At 42.6% G+C, this 23,889-nt stretch overlaps 1 protein-coding gene across 4 annotated transcripts in view; it reads right to left on the reverse strand.

Annotated features, from left to right (window-relative positions):
* PLAGL1 (PLAG1 like zinc finger 1) overlaps positions 1-22,172 on the reverse strand; it is an 81,022-nt gene extending 58,850 nt beyond the window's left edge. For 2 of the 4 annotated variants that reach the window (XM_038395388.2, XM_043511136.1), the window contains exons 1-2: positions 22,024-22,172; positions 932-974 (exon numbers count right to left, since the gene is read on the reverse strand). In XM_038395388.2, the coding sequence (XP_038251316.1) occupies positions 932-950 (19 nt within the window). In that variant the 5' untranslated portion in view covers positions 951-974; positions 22,024-22,172. Of the gene's footprint in view, positions 1-931; positions 1,823-22,023 lie in introns of those variants that run through there. The other 2 variants (XM_043511138.1, XM_043511137.1) reach the window with 2 other exon arrangements.
* Between the last annotated feature and the right edge of the window lie 1,717 nt (positions 22,173-23,889).

Here is a 23,889-nt window from a genome sequence, read left to right on the forward strand (position 1 = left end):
GGAGAAGTCAAAAAAGTCAGGCTGGAATGGAGCTGTGTAGGGACTTGAAGGCGATGCCAAGAAGCTTGAACTTGATGCAGTGGAAGGATTCAAAGAGAAGGTAGTTTTTAAGTGAGGTAAATCTTGGGGTACAAAAGACAAATCAACCTCCTGAAAGGGGTACAGTAGTCTGGAAAGATTGAGAGCTACTGCTGTATGTAGCACAAAACAGAACAGTTTTGCTTTAACCATGTTAGCAGACAACTGTAATGTAATCACATTCTCCAACGCTGCCACACTCGTACAGCTCAGTCCTCAGCAGACAATTTTATGGTCTTCAGGAATAAGTATTAGCTTGTTTGCCGCCAGGCAATATCCTTCGTTTTGAATCAAGTAAAGGGACACCATCAACTTGAAATCTACTCAGTCTAAAAAAAGTGTGCCTAAAAAAATAGTCTCAGTTGCCACATCTTCCTTGCGCCTCTCTGACAATTATTGTGGTTTTACAATTCTATTTTTCTTCTGGTCTCCCCTCTGTCACTGTGTGAAAGGCAGGTATGCAAGAGAGGAAACTGACAATAGTGAAACAATTAATACAGAACATGCTGTCAAATGAAGACAAGAAAGAAAGAAACTTATTGTAATCTTAGGTTCACTTGCAACCAAAGCAGGTAAAATACTTTTAGACAGAAGTGTGATTTTTAAGTTGATGGTGTCTCAATGAATTTGGGTCTGTTCTTCAACTGATTTTCACTACTTTAATCATGGTGAGTGATACCTTATTCCAAGAGTAGTCTCACTCACTAACAATAGCGTTCTGCAGATGTCTCACAAAATACATCAACATAAAAATAGTTCTTCAATTTAAAATGAAACATCAGTCCTGAGCACACTTGACCATTCTAATAAAACCCTGTGGTACTAACATTTATTAGGAGGGAAGTTTACTTACATAGCAGATCAGTGGACATGTTTACAGATCAGGCAAAGGAAACCTAAATAAAGGAAATGGAAAAATTTAGTTTTCTATAGAGGAAGTGTTCATGTTTAACCCTGAAAAAGACAATCATATGTAGAGCTGACTATAGAATCATATTATAAGCTACAGACACACAGATACATCCTCATGTGTTAATTTTGTTGCAGTTGAAAGAGTCTGACAATGCAAGGATCACCATGGGCAATTTGAAGTGACCCTTAAATAGTTGTTCAGTTCCTTTATAAGTCAGAGGGATCTTATCTAAAGAGGTTTAATAAGGAAAGAATATCATACCTTGGAGAGAGAAAAAAAAAAAAAGTAAAAATCTTTATTCAGTAGAACTGATTCCCTCTTTAATTCACAAACACTCCCTAATGGTCAAAGTGTTTATTTTTAATGAACCCAATACTACTCAAAATAAGCCATCTTTTGTTAACATTTGGCATTAAAAGAGCACATCCTGATGCCTCAACTTTTATGTCCTTAACTGCCATTTTTGTTTCTGAATCTGTTATTTCTGTGCCTGATATTGGAGTCCTTACACTGGCTAAGCCAAAAGGAGTTTTGACTGAGTCAAGGACAGCAGAATCAGATTCTGTGTTAACAATTTTGTAAGTCATCTGGGGACTTCTGTTTTTCTGCTAAACTCTTGTCATGTTATTTCATACTCCCACCCACCCTAATTACCTGTTTCATCCACCTATTGTACCCTAACACCCAGATTGCAAGCACTCTGGGGCATGTTTCCTTTGTTACTTGTCTGTATAGTGCCTAGCACAATAGGTCCCGGATGCTTGGATGGGATGTCTAGAGCTATGTAATACAAATAATAATAAGACAACATTACACAGCAATGCAACAGCCCCACAGCCAGAGCCCCGCAAGCCCGAGTCGGCTGGTATGGGCCAGCCAGAGGTGTCTAGTTGCTGTGTAGACCTACCCTTAAAGGTTTCAGGTGGTGGATGAGAGTACAGAGACACGATTGTAAAAAAAATCAAGGGTAAAATCCTGCCCCCGCTGAAATCAGTAGGATTATGCCATTGAATTAAATTGATCCAGGATTTCATCCTCACTTTTAAAAATAAAATGAGCTGTTAATAAGATGCTTCTGAGACATTTTGAGGTTGGGCATGGGGACTGATGACATTGGTTTGAGACAGAGGAAGTGACAGAGGAAGAGGACATTTGGAAGGCTGGATGGAAAAAGAGCATGAGCAGGGGGGGCAGGAAATAGGCCCAAGGGGAGAGAAAGAAGTGGTATGTTCAAGAGAATGCAGCTGCAAGGATGGTGAGGCAGGAAAAACAGTAACATGTCAGTGGTATTAAAACTAGCACAGAAGGGTTGTAGTTGGCAATCATTATGCTGTTGCTGGAAGCCAATGGCTCTGCCTCTTACCCCTGGCTTCCAGGGAACTGAGGGTGATGCCAGACAAGGCAGTGTCCTTCTGACATCTTGGAAAAGAGCATTTCTCCCAGGTTGGCTGACAACAGTAGAGATTTCTGGCTGAAGCAAGCATCCCCTGCTGATAGCCCTGAAATTATGTGAGGACAAGTCATTGTCTGGGTATAGAACCCCTCCACATGGCGATTGGAGGTGGTGAGTAAGAAGAGAGGAAATGTGTCTCCTTTCCCCCCCCCCCCATACACACACATCTTCTCTGCAAAAAGGTAGCATTTAGTAATTCTATTCACCCTACCATTTCCCATGTAGGGCAACTACATGAGGGATAACTGCAAACTTAGGGTAGGCAGCAAAGGAAGAGAAGAGGAACAGGATCTACTGGCAGGTGCTCAACTCAGCACAAGAACTTCATTTATAAGAGGTCTCTACCCCACCAAGCAAGACTGCATCCCCCACAGAATAGGTTACCTCTGCATCCCTTCTGCCTACAAAACTCCCCTGCTGAACAGCCAGTGGGAGCTTACACACTTCTAACAGACTATGTAAGCAGGCCTTAGACTAGTTTGTATTGTTTCATATAATGGTCAGAATAATCAAAAAAGTGTATACTAATACACATGCTGTGTAGGTAGACCCCAACTCTCTCCTCAGCAACAATTTGGATTTGTTCTCATAAGGATTATGGTGTCCCAACTTCCCTTATCTTCCTTCCGTATTGCAGGTATTTGTTGATTGTACTGAGCCATACGATTCTCCATGCTGGTTTTTCCCTCTTTTAACGATCGGACACTTTTGTGTTTGCTTGTCTGAATTTCTTCTTATACAGTTCCTGCTCTCTTTAATTCATAAAAAGGGAGGATCATCATAGTAAAGTAGAAATGGTTTAAGTATTAACAGAGTTCTAATGGGAAGAGACTAATATACAAGACCAAATTTTAACTTTGGAGACACATGCACAGCTCCACTGAAGTTAATGGAAGCTTCACATGTGTATGTGAAGGTTAGAATTTGGCCCATGTTAAGAATAACACATCAGCATTTTCTATGAGTGAATCTTGCTGAATATTTGTGTGTATTTTGGGTCTATCGTATATAGCATAGAACAGCAAACATTAAACATGGAATCTTAAATTACTGGAAGAGTCAATTATATTTGCTACAGGATTTTTCTTCAGTATATGGGACTACAAAATATTTTAAAAAACAGATTGCAATTTCCTTTGGTTATGCAAATAACTTGATACTTAGCAGACAGAAAACCTTGTATTTCAATTTTAGAAGGCGGGCTTGTTGACATAGCAGAAGTTGCCTCATGTGGAAATCTTATTTATAAGCGACAAAGCTAAAGAATTTCAAATGTCATGGGAGGAATGCATCTCTTCCATACAGGATCACACAGATATACAACAAAGGAAAACATGAAATCATGAGATAGATGATGTGGGTGGAAAGTAGTGAAGCAGTTCAGGATTCAGCTTCTCTAATGTGTTGTGCATAGTTTTTTTTTTTTTATAGTTTTGTGGTATTGTTTTAAAACAAATAACATGGCTGCTGTGGAATACTTTTCTTTATAACTAGTTTTTAAAGGCACCTCTAAAGGTTATAATGGCTTGATTTTCAAATAGTGTTGAGCACCTCATTATTCACTGATCTCAAAGATCAGACTGTGAGACTTTCATTGACTTCAGTGAGCTTAGGTCAATGGGCTATGTTTTGCCCAATCTTACACAGAGAGGCAAAGTTGGAAATAAAACCCAGCCATCTCCTGCACTAACCAATACACATATCCACAAGTTCGCAATAATCTCAAAATACTGACAAATATATTCTGCTTCTGAGAAAGCTCTATCAAAGTCTTATTTTAGCTAAAAAAGGCCCGTGTCAATTCAGATTAAAATAAAGTACCAATGGCATCCTAAGTCTAATTTCTTATTTAAATACGAAACTCAATGGCCAAGGTCATGCCCATTACTGCACTCTTGTCACATACACAAGCTTCCCCGTTCTGAGAGGCAGCACTGGGACTCTCACCATGGTTTTTCCACCATTATGCCCTTTGGATTGCTTAATGGTATTCTGCCCTGACCAGCAAGGTCTCCATGACAATAGATGTACCAAGCAGGGTACTTGCTCATCCTTACCTCATTAAGGAAGGCAGAAGCTCTGTAGAATAAATTTTAAAAAGTTACATTAAAATCCAATTAAGTTGCAAGTACATCAGAGAAAACCTCAATACAAAGTTATAACCTAGCAGCCAGGAAGCCAAAGGAAAAAAAGGAAGTGTACAAATCTGACTAACAAAATAGAAAACTATCAGTTAGGTTATTTCCCTCCAAGTTTTCAGCTTTTATGCTAAAAACATCAGTTGCCTAAATTCATAAGATATTAACAGAAGCATGGACTTGTGGTTAAGGGCCAGGACTAGAAGTCAGGATATCTGGGTCCAATTTCCACTTTTGCCACAGACCTTCGGCAAGCTACTTAACCTCTCTGTGTCTCATTTCCCCATTTGTAAACTGGTAACGACAACACTTCATTTCTCCCCCATTTTGTCTGTCTTGTTTATTTAAGCTGTAAATTCATTGGGGGCAGCGACTGTGTCTATTTATGTATGTGTGTACAGCATCTACCACAGTGGGTGAAGCCTCTAGCTGCTACTGTAATATGTAATAGTAATAATAATTTTTTAAAGTTGATAATATACTAGATAACGAATAATAGGATTCAGCGGGAGGAGAGTCTCTGCAATAATCATAAGACCATTTTATATTTTGTATTTGGAGGGTAAAAATATAACTTAATGAAATTGCTGTTAAGTATAGCATACAAAGACACTTAGGGTGTGGTTATATGCAGCTGGGAGCATGCCTCCCAGGCCAGGTAGACAGACACATTACTCAGGCAAAACTGCAGGAACAGTCCCAGGGTTTGATCCTGCAAGGTACTGAGCCATCTGATCCTGATCCAGCAAAGCATTTATGCACATGATTATTTTAACCAGTATCCTGTGACCATTTACTTCAGTGGGACTAGTTTGTGTTTAAAGTTAAGCATGTCCTGGATCAGGGTCAAGATGCTCTTCACCTTGCAGGATCAAGTCCCACAGAGGAGGTATTATATGCAGATAGTTGTTATAGGAATCAATGAAACTAAAACTAAAAACAGTACCTAAAATTGTGAGTTTTTAAATGATAAATGACCTAGAACACCTGAAGAAGAGGTCTGTGTAGCTCAAAAGCTTGTCTCTCTCACCAACAGAAGTTGGTCCAATAAAAGATATCCTCTCACCCCCCCCCTTGTCTCTCTAAAAGACCCAGACACATTCCTAAAATAATATATATTCCAAAGCAGAGGGTAAGAAAATCTCCATTTCAGTGTGCCTGCATAAACAATATTGGACCACCAGTTCAAATTCTGGATTTAACTAAAACAAAGCAAATGAGAAACCCATTCATATGAAATCATGTGAAAAAGGATTTTCTCAGATTATGTCCTTCCTCAGCACATCAACTAAACTATTTTCAATGTTTTGAATTTGAAGCTGTATATGCATTTTAGGATAGCAGGAGGGACACTCATCACAACTTTACTCAACTTATTTGACAACATAGGGGGAAGGGGGCTGGGGAGAGAGTTTTTTTGTTTTGTCTCTCTGAAGCATTGTGCTCCCTTGCAACAAACTATCAGGAAAGGCCAACAAGCCTTCTGGAGCTAAACAGTGATTTTACAAAAGACTTGGCTCTAACATCATCTTCTTTCATTTTCCTACACAGCTCACTATGAAGAAATCAAACACTACAGGTTGCCAAGTTTCCAAACATGAGGATTCAAGTTATCAAAAGAAGAGAGAGAGAGATGCCTGCATCCTACCATATAGGCCAATCATGCCTCGAACCTCCCCCGGCTCAAAAAAAAAAAAGGGGGGGGGACTGGGGGGTTGGATCTGGTCATATGCAACAACCATTTCTGTAGCAGAAATAAATCATAAAAATAGATTTGCCTTATGTAAACCAACATGTTAATTTAACAACTTGCTTAAATTATTTTAGAATCCCTCAGTTTCATATACTCACTACTGATATTGCAAATACCTAGCAGTGCACATAAATGTATTTCCTGCCCTGTTTCATGTACTTGTTTTGTCATTAAGTATAAAAAAGAGGAGTCTAAACTTAGTGAGCTATGCCATAAGATTTTGTTAAAATTACAATCGTTTGTAATTTTTAAAACCTACACACCGTTTTGTTTTTTTGGTTTTTTTACACTGATTTAGCTTCCAGTTCTGCAAAGGGACTATTCACTTTCTATGGAAGTTTTGCCCAAATAAGGACTTCAGGATCAGAGTCTTGGTATCTTCACAGGTTATTTGCATATATATTTTTAAGATGCGTCATACAATCTTAAAGGTGACCTGCAGGGGTTGTGGAGAAGGCTGTGTCTCTTTGGCCTGTTACAAGACTGTTACATAAAAGAGAAGTCTGTATATAGAAGGGGTGGGCAAACTTTTTGGCCTGAGGGCCACATCTGGGTATGGAAATTGTATGGCGGGCCATAAACGCTCACAAAATTGGGGTTGGGGTGCGGGAGGGGGTGAAGGCTCTGGTTGGGAGTGCAGGCTCTGGGGTGGGGCCAGAAAGGAGTTCAGGGTGTGGGAGGGGGCTCCAGGCTGGGTCGGGGTGCCAGGGGTGAAGGTTCCGGCTGGAGGTGCGGTCTCTGGAGTGGGGCTGGGGATGAGGGGTTTGGGGTGCAGGAGGGTGCTCCAGGCTAGGATCGAGGGGCTTGGAGGGCGGGGGGGGGCGGGGGCCGGGAGGAGCTCAGGGGTGCAGGCTCTGGGCGGCGCTTACCTCAAGCAGCTCCCAGAAGCAGCGGCATGTCCCCCCTCTGGCTGCTATGTGGAGGCGCTGCCAGGCGGCTCTGCACACTGCCTGTTCACAGGCACCGCCCCTGCAGTTTCCATTGGTTGCAGTTCCTGGACAATGGGAACTGTGGGGGTGGCACATGGGGTAGGGGCAGCGTGCAGAGTCCTCTGGCTGACCCTATGCTTAGGAGCTGGAGGGGGGACATGCCGCTGCTTCCGGGAGCCTTGCGGAGCCACAGCACACGTGCACGGAGCGGCCCCCGACCCCGCTCCCCAGCTAGAGCGCAGGAGCAGGGCAAGCCTCAGACCCCCCTTCCACAGTGGTAGCTTGAGGGCCAGATTAAATCGGTGTGGGCCAGATGTGGCCTGCGGGCCATAGTTTAGCCACCCCTGGTATATAGGTATACAGTGATAGATAAAATGCCAGTAAATGGTGCTCAAGAATATGCAGCATTGTTTCCTAAATTTTGTAGGCTCAATAAAACTTTTGGTTGTCTGCAGCAACTAACTTCCTTTTTTGCAGCTCTTTACATCAGCTTGTAGCAGGCCCCAGATGTGGACAAGCACCCAAGGGGCATGAAGGAAATGTTACACTCTGCCACAGGAAACATGTAGATAACACCACCTTCTGATGCTTCCTAATCATAGAATCACAGAACTGGAAGGGACCTCGAGAGGTTATCTAGTCCAGTCCCCAGAACTCATGGCAGGACTAAGTATTATCTAGACCACCCTGACAGGTGTTTGTCTAACCTGCTCTTAAAAATCTCCAATGATGGAGATTCTACAACCTTCCTAGGCAATTTATTCCAGTTCTTAACCACCCTGACCATTAGGAAGTTCTTCCTACTGTCCAACCTAAACCTCCCTTGCTACGATTTAAGCCCATTGCTTCTTGTCCTATCCTCAGAGGTTAAGAAAAACAATTTTTTCTCCTTCCTCTTTGTAACAACCTTTTATGTACTTAAAAACTGTTATGTCCCCTCTCAGTCTTCTCTTTCCCAGAATAAAGAAACCCAATTTTTTCAATCTTCCCTCATAGGTCATGTTTTCTAGACCTTTAATCATTTTTGTTGCTCTTCTCTGGACTTTTTCCAATTTGTCCACATCTTTCCTGAAATGTGGTGCCCAGAACTGGGACTAATCCAGGATATTGCTAAGCAAAGACTTCTAGCTAGACATAAAGAATTTATGACTGGGAGCTTTAAGAGAAGGGTATGAGGACCATGCAGCCCAGAGGTAGGGCTGAAGACCTTTTTGTAGGAACACTGGGACTCTTGTTCTATTGGACTTTCTATTACCTTGAAAGCAGTGAACTTAAACCATGATCTGGTTGGAGAATTAGGTTATGGAAAGAGAGGCCACTGTCAGGTGGGAGAGACTGTCGGCAAGGGGTGTGAGAGAAGAGAGAGAGTGTTGCATCTAGCGACAAGGGGGTTTGTCAGTGATAAGACACCTTTTCCTTTCCTTTCATGTCCTTTCCTCTTAAAGACATTAAGGAATAAGTCAGCAATTTGGTCCCAGATGTTAAAAGACCAATTTAAGATCACAGTAAACACCCATGTGAATGTGCCATGGATCAGGTGTTAACATTTAACTCTCTCGAGCGTTATTTATGCTAGCATTTTTCAGGAAGTCTCCAATCACTGCATTAACACTAAAAAGAAAAGGAGGACTTGTGGCACCTTAGAGACTAAAAAATTTATTTGAGCATAAGCTTTCATGAGCTCCAGCTCATTTCATAGCTCACGAAAGCTTATGCTCAAATAAATTTGTTAGTCTCTAAGGTGCCACAAGTCCTCCTTTTCTTTTTGCAGATACAGACTAACACGGCTGCTACTCTGAAACCTGCACTAACACTGATTAAGTTGCCCTGGTGCTAGCAACAGTAGAAGTACTAGTGTAGGAATGGGGCATGTATTTTTACCACGTCACCTAGACTTGCAGTGAGCCATGGTGGCCAACCCAGCAGTAAAAACACTGTCTAAAAAACCAACAGTCTCACAAATGTTGCCATGAGTGGAACTGCAACAGTGGGAGACTTCCTGAAAAATGCTAATGGAGACCCACCCTGTCACTGAACTTGTATATCATGGAAGCAGAGAATGTGTGTTAAAACTACGTTATTGAACTTGTAGAATTAGTCCCTGTGACTTTAAATAATAGTTGAAGAGTTGAATTACAATTTGTGGAGTGAATTTATTTTTCTTCTAAGCAAAAAGAATTAGAATACAATTTCTTCCCAAGATGTCAGAATATACTAATTTTAGGGACATCCTTTCTGGGGAGTATTTGGTCTGACAGAAAAATCCTCATTTCCCAAGACTGCTTATACCCCTGACAATCAAGAATATTACACATTTACCAAAGTCCTTTGGCTGTTTTCTTCCTGTTTCTTGTATTAGATAAATCAACCATGCAGCACTATGATAACAGAATGAGAAGTAAAATTTATTTGATCATAAACTTGTTAGTCTCTAAGGTGCCAGAAGTACTCCTTTTCTTTTTGTGGATACAGACTAATATGGCTACTACTCTGAAACCTGCTGAACAGATAATTATACTGAATCTTCACCCAGTGGAAGTATCTGTTTCACAGATAGAGAAGAGAGAGTTCAAAATGGGAAGTTTGCAAACATCTAGAATTTGGGTTGATGTTCCACCTCCCTGACTTGAAGACTAGTAATAGAGACATAATCAGACCCTTTCTCATCTTGAGTGCTAGCTGGAATTGTTACTTAGAGACTGTTAGTAATGTCCACATTCTGGCTGGCTTTTGAACTGGTAATAAGAGGCTCCTTGCACCTTTGTTCAAACTAGCAGCCAAAATGTAGCACTAAGTCTACAATACTCATCATGCTAGTTTGGTTATGTAAAATATTAGCTCTTGCTATTTCATCTTTCATAGTAATATAGCTCTTCTCTTGAATGATGCAAACAAACCTGAAGCTCGATTGGACAAAAGAAGATTGGCTCTTTTCTGTGCAAGGTTCTTTTAAGTACTGGGGAATGCGGAAGGAATAATGAAATCTGAGTCATCTTGTATTAGAATAACAAGGCCCATAGCTCAAGAGCTCTGTAGGGTGGCCGAAGGAGAAGGAAAGTTCAGCAAATACCTTCATAGAATGAAGGAGCTCTGAGAAATAAGAGTACAAGGGACAGATATTTTCCATGTCTCTGTTGAGCTAGAATCTTGAAATTTGGTTCACTCATTCACTATTCAAATGTCAAGTACAGCAAAATCTCAACTATGACCATTCCTTCAGAGGTCACTAAAAGATCATAAGTCATTCTTATGGGATTCACCTATTTATATACCTCTTTTCAGGTATAATCTTGAACCTTATTTAATTCACATGCTTCTTTTCCAGCATTGGAGAGGGAAAGAACCCAGGATTTCTGTAATTCATAATGGAAAAGAGAGACTCCAGAAGAGGAAAAGCTTGCAAAACGAACTTTAAAAAAAAAAATCCTAAATTTGAACTTTGACCTTTCAATAAGAGATCACCAAAAGATCATCAGTCTTTCTTATTAGATTTCAACCAATCATGTGCCCTTTTTAGCTCCCAACTTGACATCTGATACATTTAATATGGGCGACTGTGTCATGAAAGAAACTGGCATTTGACATTTCTATCCCTAGTCACCAAAAGGTCACTCTAATTTAGAGCATTCCCTCTGTGAAGTGGTCATGTTTGGTTTGAGGTCTCCAATTTGGAGAAATTAAGGTCATTTAAGGGCAACAGCTGTAGAGCATTTCATAGAATCATAGACTATCAGGGTTAGAAGGGACCTCAGGAGTCATCTAGCACAACCCCCTGCTCAAAGCAAGGCCAGTCCCCAATTTTTGCCCCAGATCCCTAAATGGCCCCCTCAAGGATTGAACTCACAACTTGGGGTTTAGCAGGCCAATGCTCAAACCACTTAGCTATCCCTGCCCCCTGCCCCATTTAAAAGACTTAAGCCAAGAAAATTGTCAGCAGTGAGCAAGTATATGATGTTGACTGTTAAATCCACTCAAAGGATGGACTTCTATCAACTAGTTAATAACACGCATAGGAAACTATCAATTGTGTAATGTTTTTATATTGGCTTTCTAAATGTTATGCGGCTACCAAACCTTCAATCTACTGCAGATGGTTGCTTTGGAAATATGTAATTACACTGTAGAACTTACCATGAGGAAAGCTGAAGATTGTTCCCTAACCAATTGTTACAATTGGGGATGCTAGCATGCAGTAAGGTGTGGAACCAGCTTTGTTTTTTTGGCACCAAGGAAGGTAATTGAGGCTTTCAGAGTTGAAGAGAGAATATCATATCCTTCCCTCCCCTTCTTGGGCAAGGTCAAAGATCATGTTAAATTTGAAGGTTTTGTGGAGAATTCCTTGTTCTTCACCCTAACAATCTTTGATAGCTACTGACTGCTCTCCTACACCCTCTGATGGGGTATGTACCTCACATAGTCTGAGGAAGAGTTAATATAGGCCTGAGATGCCAATTAGGGTACAAGGTTGCACCTGGGTGTGTGACAGGCTTAATTAGAGATTAAGTCCAGCTGAGTTGTGACTATAAATGCAGGAAGTCTAGAACAGAAAGTGCTGTAGGGAGGAGGAGAAGAAGAAATTCTGCATTTGCTCTGTAGGATTAAAGTGGGCTTTATTCTCCTAGTTTCCCCAGGGGAAGAGCAAATGCTGAGAGATCCTTACCTGAGCAGAGATGGCTAGCAGGAGGTCAGGAGCAAGACAGAGAGGCCACTAGGTAGCACAGGCTCTGATGGTGCATGCATGATGAAAGAAGCAGAATTCTAGATAGTGAGCCCTGGGAGGCATTTGTATGGGGAATAAAGCAAGGGAAACAAGACAGGGACAAAAGATAAAGCCCAAGCAGCATGGAAATGGGTTTAAGTTTATATTTGTGATTTTGGGATTTTGTTGGCGATTCCAGAGGAAGGTCCTGGGTGTCCTGGCCTTGAAAGTAGGATGAACCTAGAAAAGCTGTAGGGGAGAAGTCCTGAGGAAGGCTAGGGTAGGAAAGAGTCCAGGAATGCAGCAGCAAGTAGTTGAATAGAGCAGACCTTGGCTGCTGGTCACAGATTCCCTGGACTAGAGCCCAGTGGAGTGAGAGGGTGTGGGTTCCCTTACCGGCATGAGGCTGAGGAAGGAGTTAAGAATGGCTGAGAGGACTGGGTTGAGGACCTTTTGTAAGGACATAACCTTTTATTTTATTGAATTTTGTTCCCCAGTAGAGGTGGGTCTAAATTGTGGACTGTCTGGAGGGCTGAGTTATGGGAAGAGAGAACATTGCAGGGTCACAGGAAGCTTTGTCAGGGACACTAGAGAGGCGAGAGCCTGGTACACCACATTCAGCTATGAGGAGGCACTCTAGCAGCGAGTTCTCTCTCTCCACCCTCTTTCATCTTCAGTATCTGCTACTATATAACAAAGATTAGCTGGATGTTTCTATTAAAATAGTCAACAGTGAAATACTTAATCATATTTGATATTTACATTATTGCTGTTTCAGAATTCCCACTCCTTTGAGAGAAACTGGAGACAGTTCAAGCTTAACTCAATGCTATTGTTTCAGGTTCTCTGCAAACTCCAGCACAGATTATTGAATGGGTTCATATTTTGAAGATTATTTTTGCTAAAAAATAAAGGGCTGAAGAATTATTATTTAATAAAAATCAGATTCTGGATCACAATTATGTTCAGGGCTTTGTGAGGATCTGCTGGTCTGGAACCTGTATCTGCAAGTTCCTGGACAATTGCTGTGTCCACACTGCCACCTCTGTTGAAATAGAAAAACAGCAGCCTATGATCTCTACAGGTTCAAACAACATGGGATGTCCTTCCCCATGGAGGTCCTTACTGGTAAAGCCTACTGTGTTTCCTGAGGTCTTAAATAGTGTGGCTGGGCCAAACACCTGCAGCCTGTCTGCGCAATTAGGCAGATACCTGGCTTGCTGCTGAAAACAAACCTTGCTCTGCACTCCTGAGGCCTTGCCTTGCTCCTGGTATCTAGCCTAGTCCTAGTCCTGGTTCCTGATCCCTGACTCTGCTCCTAATGTCTTGCCTTCCCTCAGTTCCTGGCCCCAGCTCCACTCCTGACTTCTTGTCGTGCCTCTGTTCCTACTTAAGCTGATTCACTTGACTCTGACCTGATACAGCTCATCAAGCTCGACTATGACTTGATCCTATGGCACAACATTGGACTGCTGCTTCTGGCCATCACCCTGTGTGGACTGAACTCAGACCACATTCTCATGTCTGCTCCAACCAGGCCTTGGCCTTGATCTGCTCTTCCTCCCTCCCCACAGTAGCTGGGGTCCTGACAGCTTCCAATTTTTTACTTTTAATCAATAAACATTTGATTAAATACCCCAATACAAACAAAAAATGGTGTTTATCCAATGAACACCAGAAATGGTTACTTGTACCCAGTCTTCTCTACATGGAGCAGTAATGCAGACTATGTTTTTAAGCTAACAAATGTGTGTAAGAGCAGGACCAATTTAACTTAAATTTATTCTATAATGCTTTTTTGTACACACACACACACACATTCAGAACCTGAAAACTACATTGATTTGGGAGTTCCTAGCAGTACCAAAATAGCTCCAAGGAACCAGTAGGGCATTTTAGGCCAAGGTTTTCAAAACTGTAAGGGATTTTTGGAAGCTCAATTCCCATGAAAACAAAAGAGAGATAAGAATCAAACCCCTTATGCACCTTTTGAAAGTGCTGTGTTTAAGGCACGGTAGCTGGTGAAGCAGGACTCAAACTGAAGAATGTGGTGGTATGTTCAAGCTCTGCCCAAATGAGATACCAGCACTATTGATGGTGCAGATGTTCAAAATCTAATATGCAAGCTCGGCTGGTCCTTTCACAGTGGGAGGGAGCAAGCTCAGATATGACTTTGGGCTGTATTAGGATGGAGGCAGCTTAGCCCAGCTACCAGAATCATGTTATGGTGTCAGAATCTAAGCATTTATTAACAAAAAAGTATGCTTCTAGCCCTTGTGGCAGTAAACAAAAGTATGAAAACGTGAAGTATGTATAACTAATGTCTGCATGAGTCTGCAGCGCTGTACATGTAGACAAGCCCACAGAGTTCTCTTTCTCTCTCTCTCCACTTGAAATTCCTGGATACAATGTGGCAATAAAATAAAATTGAAAACAAAATATTTACCTGAACTTTTTTTTGTTATATAGGTAGTTAAATTCAACTCCAGTGCTACCTATACTGATTTCAAAGCAGACTAACCTTCCTCCTGTCTTAACTTTTCTTACTTGCTGCTTGTTATCAGGAAAATAGCAGCATCCTTGAGATAGCTTTCAAGGGGCGTTTCCTGGAATACCTTTTTTTTGGGGTACATTTATCTACCCCTGCGAAGTTGAAAAGCAGTTTGTTTTTTGCACTAGCAAAAAAGAACCAAAAGAGTCTTTGCTATTTTAGTGACTTGACTAAACTATATTTTGTACTACACTGCCATATGCTGGAGTATGAGCGTAAGACTGCTGTCCATTTACAACTCTTGTGAAAATTAGAGGTGAATGAAATAAGGCTATTCCAAATGAGAACATCTTAATGTAAATAAAACTGATGTGGGACCACCAGGAAACCATCTGATAACGTGTGCTTTAATAAATATGGGTCTGATCCCACAAACACTTCATACACAGGATTCAGAGAAGCAGCCATGTCAGTCTGTATTCGCAAAAAGAAAAGGAGTACTTGTGGCACCTTAGAGACTAACAAATTTATTTGAGCATAAGCTTTCATGAGCTACATCCAATGAAGTGAGCTGTAGCTCACGAAAGCTTATGCTCAAATAAATTTGTTAGTCTCTAAGGTGCCACAAGTACTCCTTTTGGTTCATACACAGGAGTAGCTCTAGTGAAGTCACAGATACTATTTATATCTGTAAAACTAAACACAGGGGACATGGATCAGCGTTCACATTGCACTCCCCCTCAGTACCCAACCCAAGCCGGGGAAGCTAATGATCCAACCAGCGGACCGAATTCGATAATGAATCCTGGTCACATGCCATTTGAGGCATGTTGTGCATACACTAGGAAGAAACCGCTAAGCATGTGCATAAGGGTTTGCAGGATTGGGACCTATATCTACCACTGCAAAGAATTTGAGACTAATTGTCTCTGTCTTTTTTTTTTTTTAATGGAGGGTTGGATTCTGACCCCTATTACTATCTATAACTACTTGATGGTCTAAAGATGTCACAGAAGGCTGTGGGTGAATTCTCACTTCCCCTCTATTAGGCCCTGGTGTAGAGGGTGGGCTGGAATGCGTGTGCTTGTGACACTCAATGCTTGGAGGATTCAGGACTACAGAGAAAATTATTGAATTCAAAGAGCTAAAGATTATCTTTAGTTAGGAAGAATGAATCTGTGCCCTACTAGTGGGTTAGTGTGTATTTTTGAAAAATAAGGTGCATGTGAAACATCTCCCCAATAAAAATGTTAGTTTATAAACAGGTAATACAGAGAGGACATATTAACCTTCCATCACTGATTTTAAAATACTCAAACTCTGTATTACTTAAAAGTACACAGTTATTATGTGGGCTCTATGGACACTCTATCTGGTCAATCTCTGAGGTTGAATAAGATCGGGGTTCTAAATTATTTTTTGTTAAGGTCCAAATTTCTTGGCCAAGATATAGTCAAGATCCAGACTCCAGAGAAAATAATTTAAAAAAAACAATAATAAGTAAATAAAAGATTTTGGGGTCCATTCAAGAGCATCTGCCAATCTGAATTTAGCCCACAGTCCGCCTGTTGACTACCCCAGGACTAGATGACCTGCTGTCCTTAAAAATCTATTTGAAATACCCTTCCCTTCTCATTTTTGCTGTCAGTTGTGGCCCTAAGTTTATTTTATATATTTCTATATATAATATATGGTCTAGAAAAATTAGTTCTGGTTTAAAAGCTAGAGCGAGACCATTCAGAAACTGAAACTACTAATATGGCAACTGACTTATTAAGTGGAGTTTCATGACAGAAGCGTTCTCTGGGATCTATAGTGGCTTCCAATAGGTTTTTAAGTGGAATTCTAGCAGCCTAAATCAAGATGCAGGACAAGTGACTGTAGCCATTTACAACAATGCAAAGTAGGTGTCAAATGCTGTCATTCTGACTTGACAGCACTGCACACTCACTTTACAAATGGTGCAAGTGACTACACAAGCACTGGAGTAACTGAAAATCAAGTGCAAAGTGTTATTAACTTTGCAACTAAATGAGTTGGGACATGGAGTTTGTCTTCACGTACGCTGGTGCAGTTTCACTGCTGCACTTCTTTAGTGAAGACACAACTACGCCCATGGGAGAGCTTCTCCTATCAGGAGAGTTAATCTGCTTCTGCAAGAGGTGGTGGCTATGTCTACACCACAGACGTAGCGCTGTCTACACCAGGGGCTAGCTCAGTATAGTTATGTCAATCAAGGATACAGATTTTTCACATCTCAAGTGACATAGTTATACCGATATAAATCTGTAGTGTAGATTTGGTTACTTGTGAGAATACCTCTCTCCATGAGCCAAAGTTCCACAGCAGACACTCTTCAAGCTGGGGCTGTCTCACTACAAATGTAGACCAGCTTTCTGAGTGGGTTCTTCAACTGTGGAACTGGCTCCTCCCTCATTTGGTCAGAGCCTGGATGTCAGCTTTTTGGTTATGCTGTGAAACACATTGTTTTCTCTCCACCCCCTCCCTCCCAGGTGTTTGACATGAGGTGGGCTGAATGGTTTTGGGTTTACTAATGTGGATGTGTGTGTGTGTGTGTGTGTGTGTCAAGGTGAGATGCAGTCTTGTATATTATGCTATGTATTTTTTAATTTAAGTAATGGGTATCCAAAGCACAGGATGGATATCTATAAAGTCTTTTATAAATCTAAATAAAATATTAGTCCTGTGAAACAAAAGTTTATATTAACTCTCCCACCCTAAAAATATACTTATAGTGTCTTTCACCAAACGATTTCAAAGCACTCTACAAAAGTTATTTGCATTATTTGCCCCCTTTGCAAATGGAGAAATTGAGATACACAGGGCATGCAGGAAGGAGCAGTATTTGGACTAGTAATTAGGTCTCCCGACTGCACCTTCCCAGAAAAGTTAACTTTTTGTTTGCTGTCTTTATAAGAGAGCTTAAACTCTAGCTGAATAGTTTAAAAAAAAACAAAAAACAAAAACAGAATATCATGAGGCAAATTCTCCCCTAATATATGTGCACAGAGCTCCCTTAGAAGTCAATGAGAGCCAAAGACATTCAGGATCAAAACTGACTCCACTATCTGAAGTGAGATGTTTGTCCTGATACAGTATTTGTATAGAAGGATAATTCCACATTCCTTAAATTGTAGTATGGCTGATTTAGTCAATGGGAATGTTTTGAGTGGTGGTTGCAATAGTTGGCCCCCAGAGGATTTTTTTTTTTTTAAAAGGAAAACATAAAGCTCCCATGTTGAAACATGAAATTTCAGACTGCATAGATGCTATAGAATGTGTCAAAACACAGTTAGCTACTTCACATCCACAGTTATAAAAGACTCTCTTACAACACATTTACCATGGCAAAATATAAACTGGCAAGAACTAGGAATAGATGAACACCAAAAAAAATGCTGTAGCCTTTTTGTTCATAAAGTCAGAAGTTGTATTGGGCCCAAACATATCAGCCCATCCTCGAGCTTTTGTAAAAAGCAAAGACAGACAGACAAGTGGAAAAACCTGGCTTGTGGCTGGATTTGCATTCCACAGAGGGCAGAGGTTGAGGCTTGTGGATAAAAACATTTGGAGAAGAAAAAAAAAAAAATCTTTTGGAGGCAGATGCATGTGCAGTAAATTGCTTTCCTGTTACTCAATGCAGTTTTCCGTGCCTCAGAAGGCACTTGTGATTATACAGAAAGTGGTACTGCTTCCTGAAAAAGGAAGGAGGCTGGATATGTCCCTAGCTGCACAACACTCAGTGGCGCTCCAGGACCCTGGTAAGGGTATATCACATATAACATGAAGATATCTCACACTTTGTCCCCCATACCTCTTAACTGCCCCCAAGTTTTGAAGCACATCATTTGTTTTAGCCCTAATGTTACCCATGTTCCACACCAGTGGTTCTCCACCAAGTACGCAGAGATCTTCCAGGGATTACATCAACTCATCTAGATATTTGCTTAGTTTTACAACAAGCTATACATAAAAAGCACTAGCCAAGTCAGTACAAACTAAAATGTCACATGACTTGTTTATACTGCTCTATATACTACACTGAAATGCAAGTACAATATTTATATCCCAATTGTTTTATTTTATAATTATATGGTAAAAATTAGAAAGTAAGACATTTTTCAGTAATAATGTGCTATGACACTTGTATTTTTTGTGTCTGATTTTGTAAGCAAGTAGCTTTTTAAGTGAGGTGAAACTTGGGGGTACACAAGTCAAATCAGACTCCTGAAAGGAAAGGAAAAACAGTAGTTTACAAAGATTGAGAACCACTGTTCTACACCAATGTATAGGTTTCAGAGTAGCAGCCGTGTTAGTCTGTTTTCGCAAAAAGAAAAGGAGTACTTGTGGCACCTTAGAGACTAACAAATTTATTAGAGCATAAGCTTTCGTGAGCTACAGCTCACTTCATCGGATGCATTTGGTGGAAAAAACAGAGGAGAGATTTATATACACACACACAGAGAACATGAAACAATGGGTTTATCATACACACTGTAAGGAGAGTGATCACTTAAGATAAGCCATCACCAGCAGCAGGGGGGGGAAAGGAGGAAAACCTTCCATGGTGACAAGCAGGTAGGCTAATTCCAGCAGTTAACAAGAATATCAGAGGAACAGTGGGGGGTGGGGTGGGGGGGAGAAATACATGGGGAAATAGTTTTACTTTGTGTAATGACTCATCCATTCCCAGTCTCTATTCAAGCCTAAGTTAATTGTATCCAGTTTGCAAATTAATTCCAATTCAGCAGTCTCTCGTTGGAGTCTGTTTTTGAAGCTTTTTTGTTGAAGTATAGCCACTCTTAGGTCTGTGATCGAGTGACCAGAGAGATTGAAGTGTTCTCCAACTGGTTTTTGAATGTTATAATTTTTGACGTCTGATTTGTGTCCATTCATTCTTTTACGTAGAGACTGTCCAGTTTGGCCAATGTACATGGCAGAGGGGCATTGCTGGCACATGATGGCATATATCACATTGGTAGATGCGCAGGTGAACGAGCCTCTGATAGTGTGGCTGATGTGATTAGGCCCTATGATGGTATCCCCTGAATAGATATGTGGACAGAGTTGGCAACGGGCTTTGTTGCAAGGATAGGTTCCTGGGTTAGTGGTTCTGTTGTGTGGTGTGTGGTTGCTGGTGAGTATTTGCTTCAGACTGGGGGGCTGTCTGTAAGCAAGGACTGGTCTATCTCCCAAGATCTGAGAGAGCGATGGCTCGTCCTTCAGGATAGGTTGTAGATCCTTGATGATGCGTTGGAGAGGTTTTAGTTGGGGGCTGAAGGTGATGGCTAGTGGCGTTCTGTTGTTTTCTTTGTTGGGCCTGTCCTGTAGTAGGTGACTTCTGGGTACTCTTCTGGCTCTGTCAATCTGTTTCTTCACTTCAGCAGGTGGGTATTGTAGTTGTAGGAATGCATGATAGAGATCTTGTAGGTGTTTGTCTCTGTCTGAGGGGTTGGAGCAAATGCGGTTGTATCGTAGGGCTTGGCTGTAGACAATGGATCGAGTGGTATGATCTGGATGAAAGCTAGAGGCATGTAGGTAGGAATAGCGGTCAGTAGGTTTCCGATATAGGGTGGTGTTTATGTGACCATCGCTTATTAGCACCGTAGTGTCCAGGAAGTGGATCTCTTGTGTGGACTGGTCCAGGCTGAGGTTGATGGTGGGATGGAAATTGTTGAAATCATGGTGGAATTCCTCAAGAGCTTCTTTTCCATGGGTCCAGATGATGAAGATGTCATCAATGTAGCGCAAGTAGAGTAGGGGCATTAGGGGACGAGAGCTGAGGAAGCGTTGTTCTAAGTCAGCCATAAAAATGTTGGCATACTGTGGGGCCATGCGGGTACCCATCGCAGTGCCGCTGATTTGAAGGTATACATTGTCACCAAATGTGAAATAGTTATGGGTCAGGACAAAGTCACAAAGTTCTGCCACCAGGTTAGCCGTGACAGTATCGGGGATACTGTTCCTGACGGCTTGTAGTCCATCTTTGTGTGGAATGTTGGTGTAGAGGGCTTCTACATCCATAGTGGCTAGGATGGTGTTTTTAGGAAGATCACCAATGGACTGTAGTTTCCTCAGGAAATCGGTGGTGTCTCGAAGATAGCTGGGAGTGCTGGTAACGAAGGGCCTGAGGAGGGAGTCTACATAGCCAGACAATCCTGCTGTCAGGGTGCCAATGCCTGAGATGATGGGGCGTCCAGGATTTCCAGGTTTATGGATCTTGGGTAGCAGATAGAATACCCCAGGTCGGGGCTCCAGGGGTGTGTCTGTGCGGATTTGTTCTTGTGCTTTTTCAGGGAGTTTCTTGAGCAAATGCTGTAGTTTCTTTTGGTAACTCTCAGTGGGATCAGAGGGTAATGGCTTGTAGAAAGTGGTGTTGGAGAGCTGCCTAGTAGCCTCTTGTTCATACTCCGACCTATTCATGATGACGACATGAATCCTCAGGCCCTTCGTTACCAGCACTCCCAGCTATAAAGGATTGGACAAAGTGACATTCCTCGAAACCTACAGAGGTACAAATGGGGGATGTAGTGTATGACAAAGACAAGAATTATTCATGCAGGAAATTTAGAATACTGGGTGATTCCTTCCTTCCATGTAAATAACTTCTGTAACTTCAGTTAATGATTTCATATTTCTTATGTAAATATTTTTCAACATTAAAAAGTAGGGGACACTATACATTGGTGTAAAAAGAAAAGGAGTACTTGTGGCACCTTAGAGACTAACAAATTTATTAGAGCATAAGCTTTATGTCTCTAAGAATTAAAGGTAAAGTCATGTGATGAAACCTCCAGGAATTCATCCAACTGAAGTTGGCAACCCTACCAGGGTCCCAGGAGTTCATGGAGGAGTGAGTGGAGGCAAGCCTGGACACTTCAAGCCTTATTGCTTTGTACTGTAGATGCAGCCCTACTGGACTCACCAAAAGTATCCCACAGCTCATCATTCTTTGTCCTTGTGACAGTCAAGTGTTCCCACACTGCACCATGAACAAAGGACTAGAGCAGCCCCATTTTGGGAGAGGGCTAGGAAGCCTGGGATAGGGGTGGTTGAACTCAGGCCCCTATAATGCAGTGCAGATGCTAGCGCAGCCGGTTGGGACCAAGGACTCAACACGTCCTGATCTGGGGTTACCAATGAGTGTAGACACTCAAGCCCTAGGTTAACAAACCCAGGGTCTGCTAACTCCACTTCTACTAACCCTGGCCTGACACCGCAGCCTAGACATCAGACTCCCAATCCCTATGCGGGTCCCACTCTTGCCGCCTGACCATTTAGCCTGTAAACTCCTAGGGAAAGGCAGGGAGCGTGTCCTGCATACCCGGTAACACCGCATGGGGGAGGGGGGGGAGCAGGGGCGAGGAAATCTCTTTGCCCCCGCGCGCATGGGGAGCAGGGGCAAGGGCTCCCCAGCTCCAGCAACGTGGGAGAGTCTCACACTCTGCCCCCAGGCCAGGCAGCGCCCCCGCTCGGCTCACCTGGCGCTGGCCCGCAAACACCCGCCTCACCCAGCCCCCAGGCTCCCCAGCAGCGGCTGCCACTCACCCGCAACTCTCGCTCATCTCCCGGCTCGCCTGGGGCCGGCCGCCCGCCCGCTCCAAGCGCGGGGGCTGCGCCGCCGCCGCCGCCCCTGCCCTGGGCTAGCGCGCGAGGCGAATCCGGGGGAAGGCTGCGGCGGGGAGCTCGGCTGCGGGCGGGCGGGCGCCGAGACAGCTGCGGCGGTAACGAAGGGCCTGAGGAGGGAGTCTACATAGCCAGACAATCCTGCTGTCAGGGTGCCAATGCCTGAGATGATGGGGCGTCCAGGATTTCCAGGTTTATGGATCTTGGGTAGCAGATAGAATACCCCAGGTCGGGGCTCCAGGGGTGTGTCTGTGCAGATTTGTTCTTGTGCTTTTTCAGGGAGTTTCTTGAGCAAATGCTGTAGTTTCTTTTGGTAACTCTCAGTGGGATCAGAGGGTAATGGCTTGTAGAAAGTGGTGTTGGAGAGCTGCCTAGTAGCCTCTTGTTCATACTCCGACCTATTCATGATGACGACATGAATCCTCAGGCCCTTCGTTACCAGCACTCCCAGCTATCTTCGAGACACCACCGATTTCCTGAGGAAACTACAGTCCATTGGTGATCTTCCTAAAAACACCATCCTAGCCACTATGGATGTAGAAGCCCTCTACACCAACATTCCACACAAAGATGGACTACAAGCCGTCAGGAACAGTATCCCCAATACTGTCACGGCTAACCTGGTGGCAGAACTTTGTGACTTTGTCCTGACCCATAACTATTTCACATTTGGTGACAATGTACACCTTCAAATCAGTGGCACTGCGATGGGTACCCGCATGGCCCCACAGTATGCCAACATTTTTATGGCTGACTTAGAACAACGCTTCCTCAGCTCTCGTCCCCTAATGCCCCTACTCTACTTGCGCTACATTGATGACATCTTCATCATCTGGACCCATGGAAAAGAAGCTCTTGAGGAATTCCACCATGATTTCAACAATTTCCATCCCACCATCAACCTCAGCCTGGACCAGTCCACACAAGAGATCCACTTCCTGGACACTACGGTGCTAATAAGCGATGGTCACATAAACACCACCCTATATCGGAAACCTACTGACCGCTATTCCTACCTACATGCCTCTAGCTTTCATCCAGATCATACCACTCGATCCATTGTCTACAGCCAAGCGCTACGATACAACCGCATTTGCTCCAACCCCTCAGACAGAGACAAACACCTACAAGATCTCTATCATGCATTCCTACAACTACAATACCCACCTGCTGAAGTGAAGAAACAGATTGACAGAGCCAGAAGAGTACCCAGAAGTCACCTACTACAGGACAGGCCCAACAAAGAAAACAACAGAACGCCACTAGCCATCACCTTCAGCCCCCAACTAAAACCTCTCCAACGCATCATCAAGGATCTACAACCTATCCTGAAGGACGAGCCATCGCTCTCTCAGATCTTGGGAGACAGACCAGTCCTTGCTTACAGACAGCCCCCCAATCTGAAGCAAATACTCACCAGCAACCACACACCACACAACAGAACCACTAACCCAGGAACCTATCCTTGCAACAAAGCCCGTTGCCAACTCTGTCCACATATCTATTCAGGGGATACCATCATAGGGCCTAATCACATCAGCCACACTATCAGAGGCTCGTTCACCTGCGCATCTACCAATGTGATATATGCCATCATGTGCCAGCAATGCCCCTCTGCCATGTACATTGGCCAAACTGGACAGTCTCTACGTAAAAGAATGAATGGACACAAATCAGACGTCAAGAATTATAACATTCAAAAACCAGTTGGAGAACACTTCAATCTCTCTGGTCACTCGATCACAGACTTAAGAGTGGCTATACTTCAACAAAAAAGCTTCAAAAACA

Source organism: Dermochelys coriacea, chromosome 3, assembly GCF_009764565.3.
Source record: "Dermochelys coriacea isolate rDerCor1 chromosome 3, rDerCor1.pri.v4, whole genome shotgun sequence".
Lineage (NCBI taxonomy): Eukaryota > Metazoa > Chordata > Testudines > Dermochelyidae > Dermochelys > Dermochelys coriacea.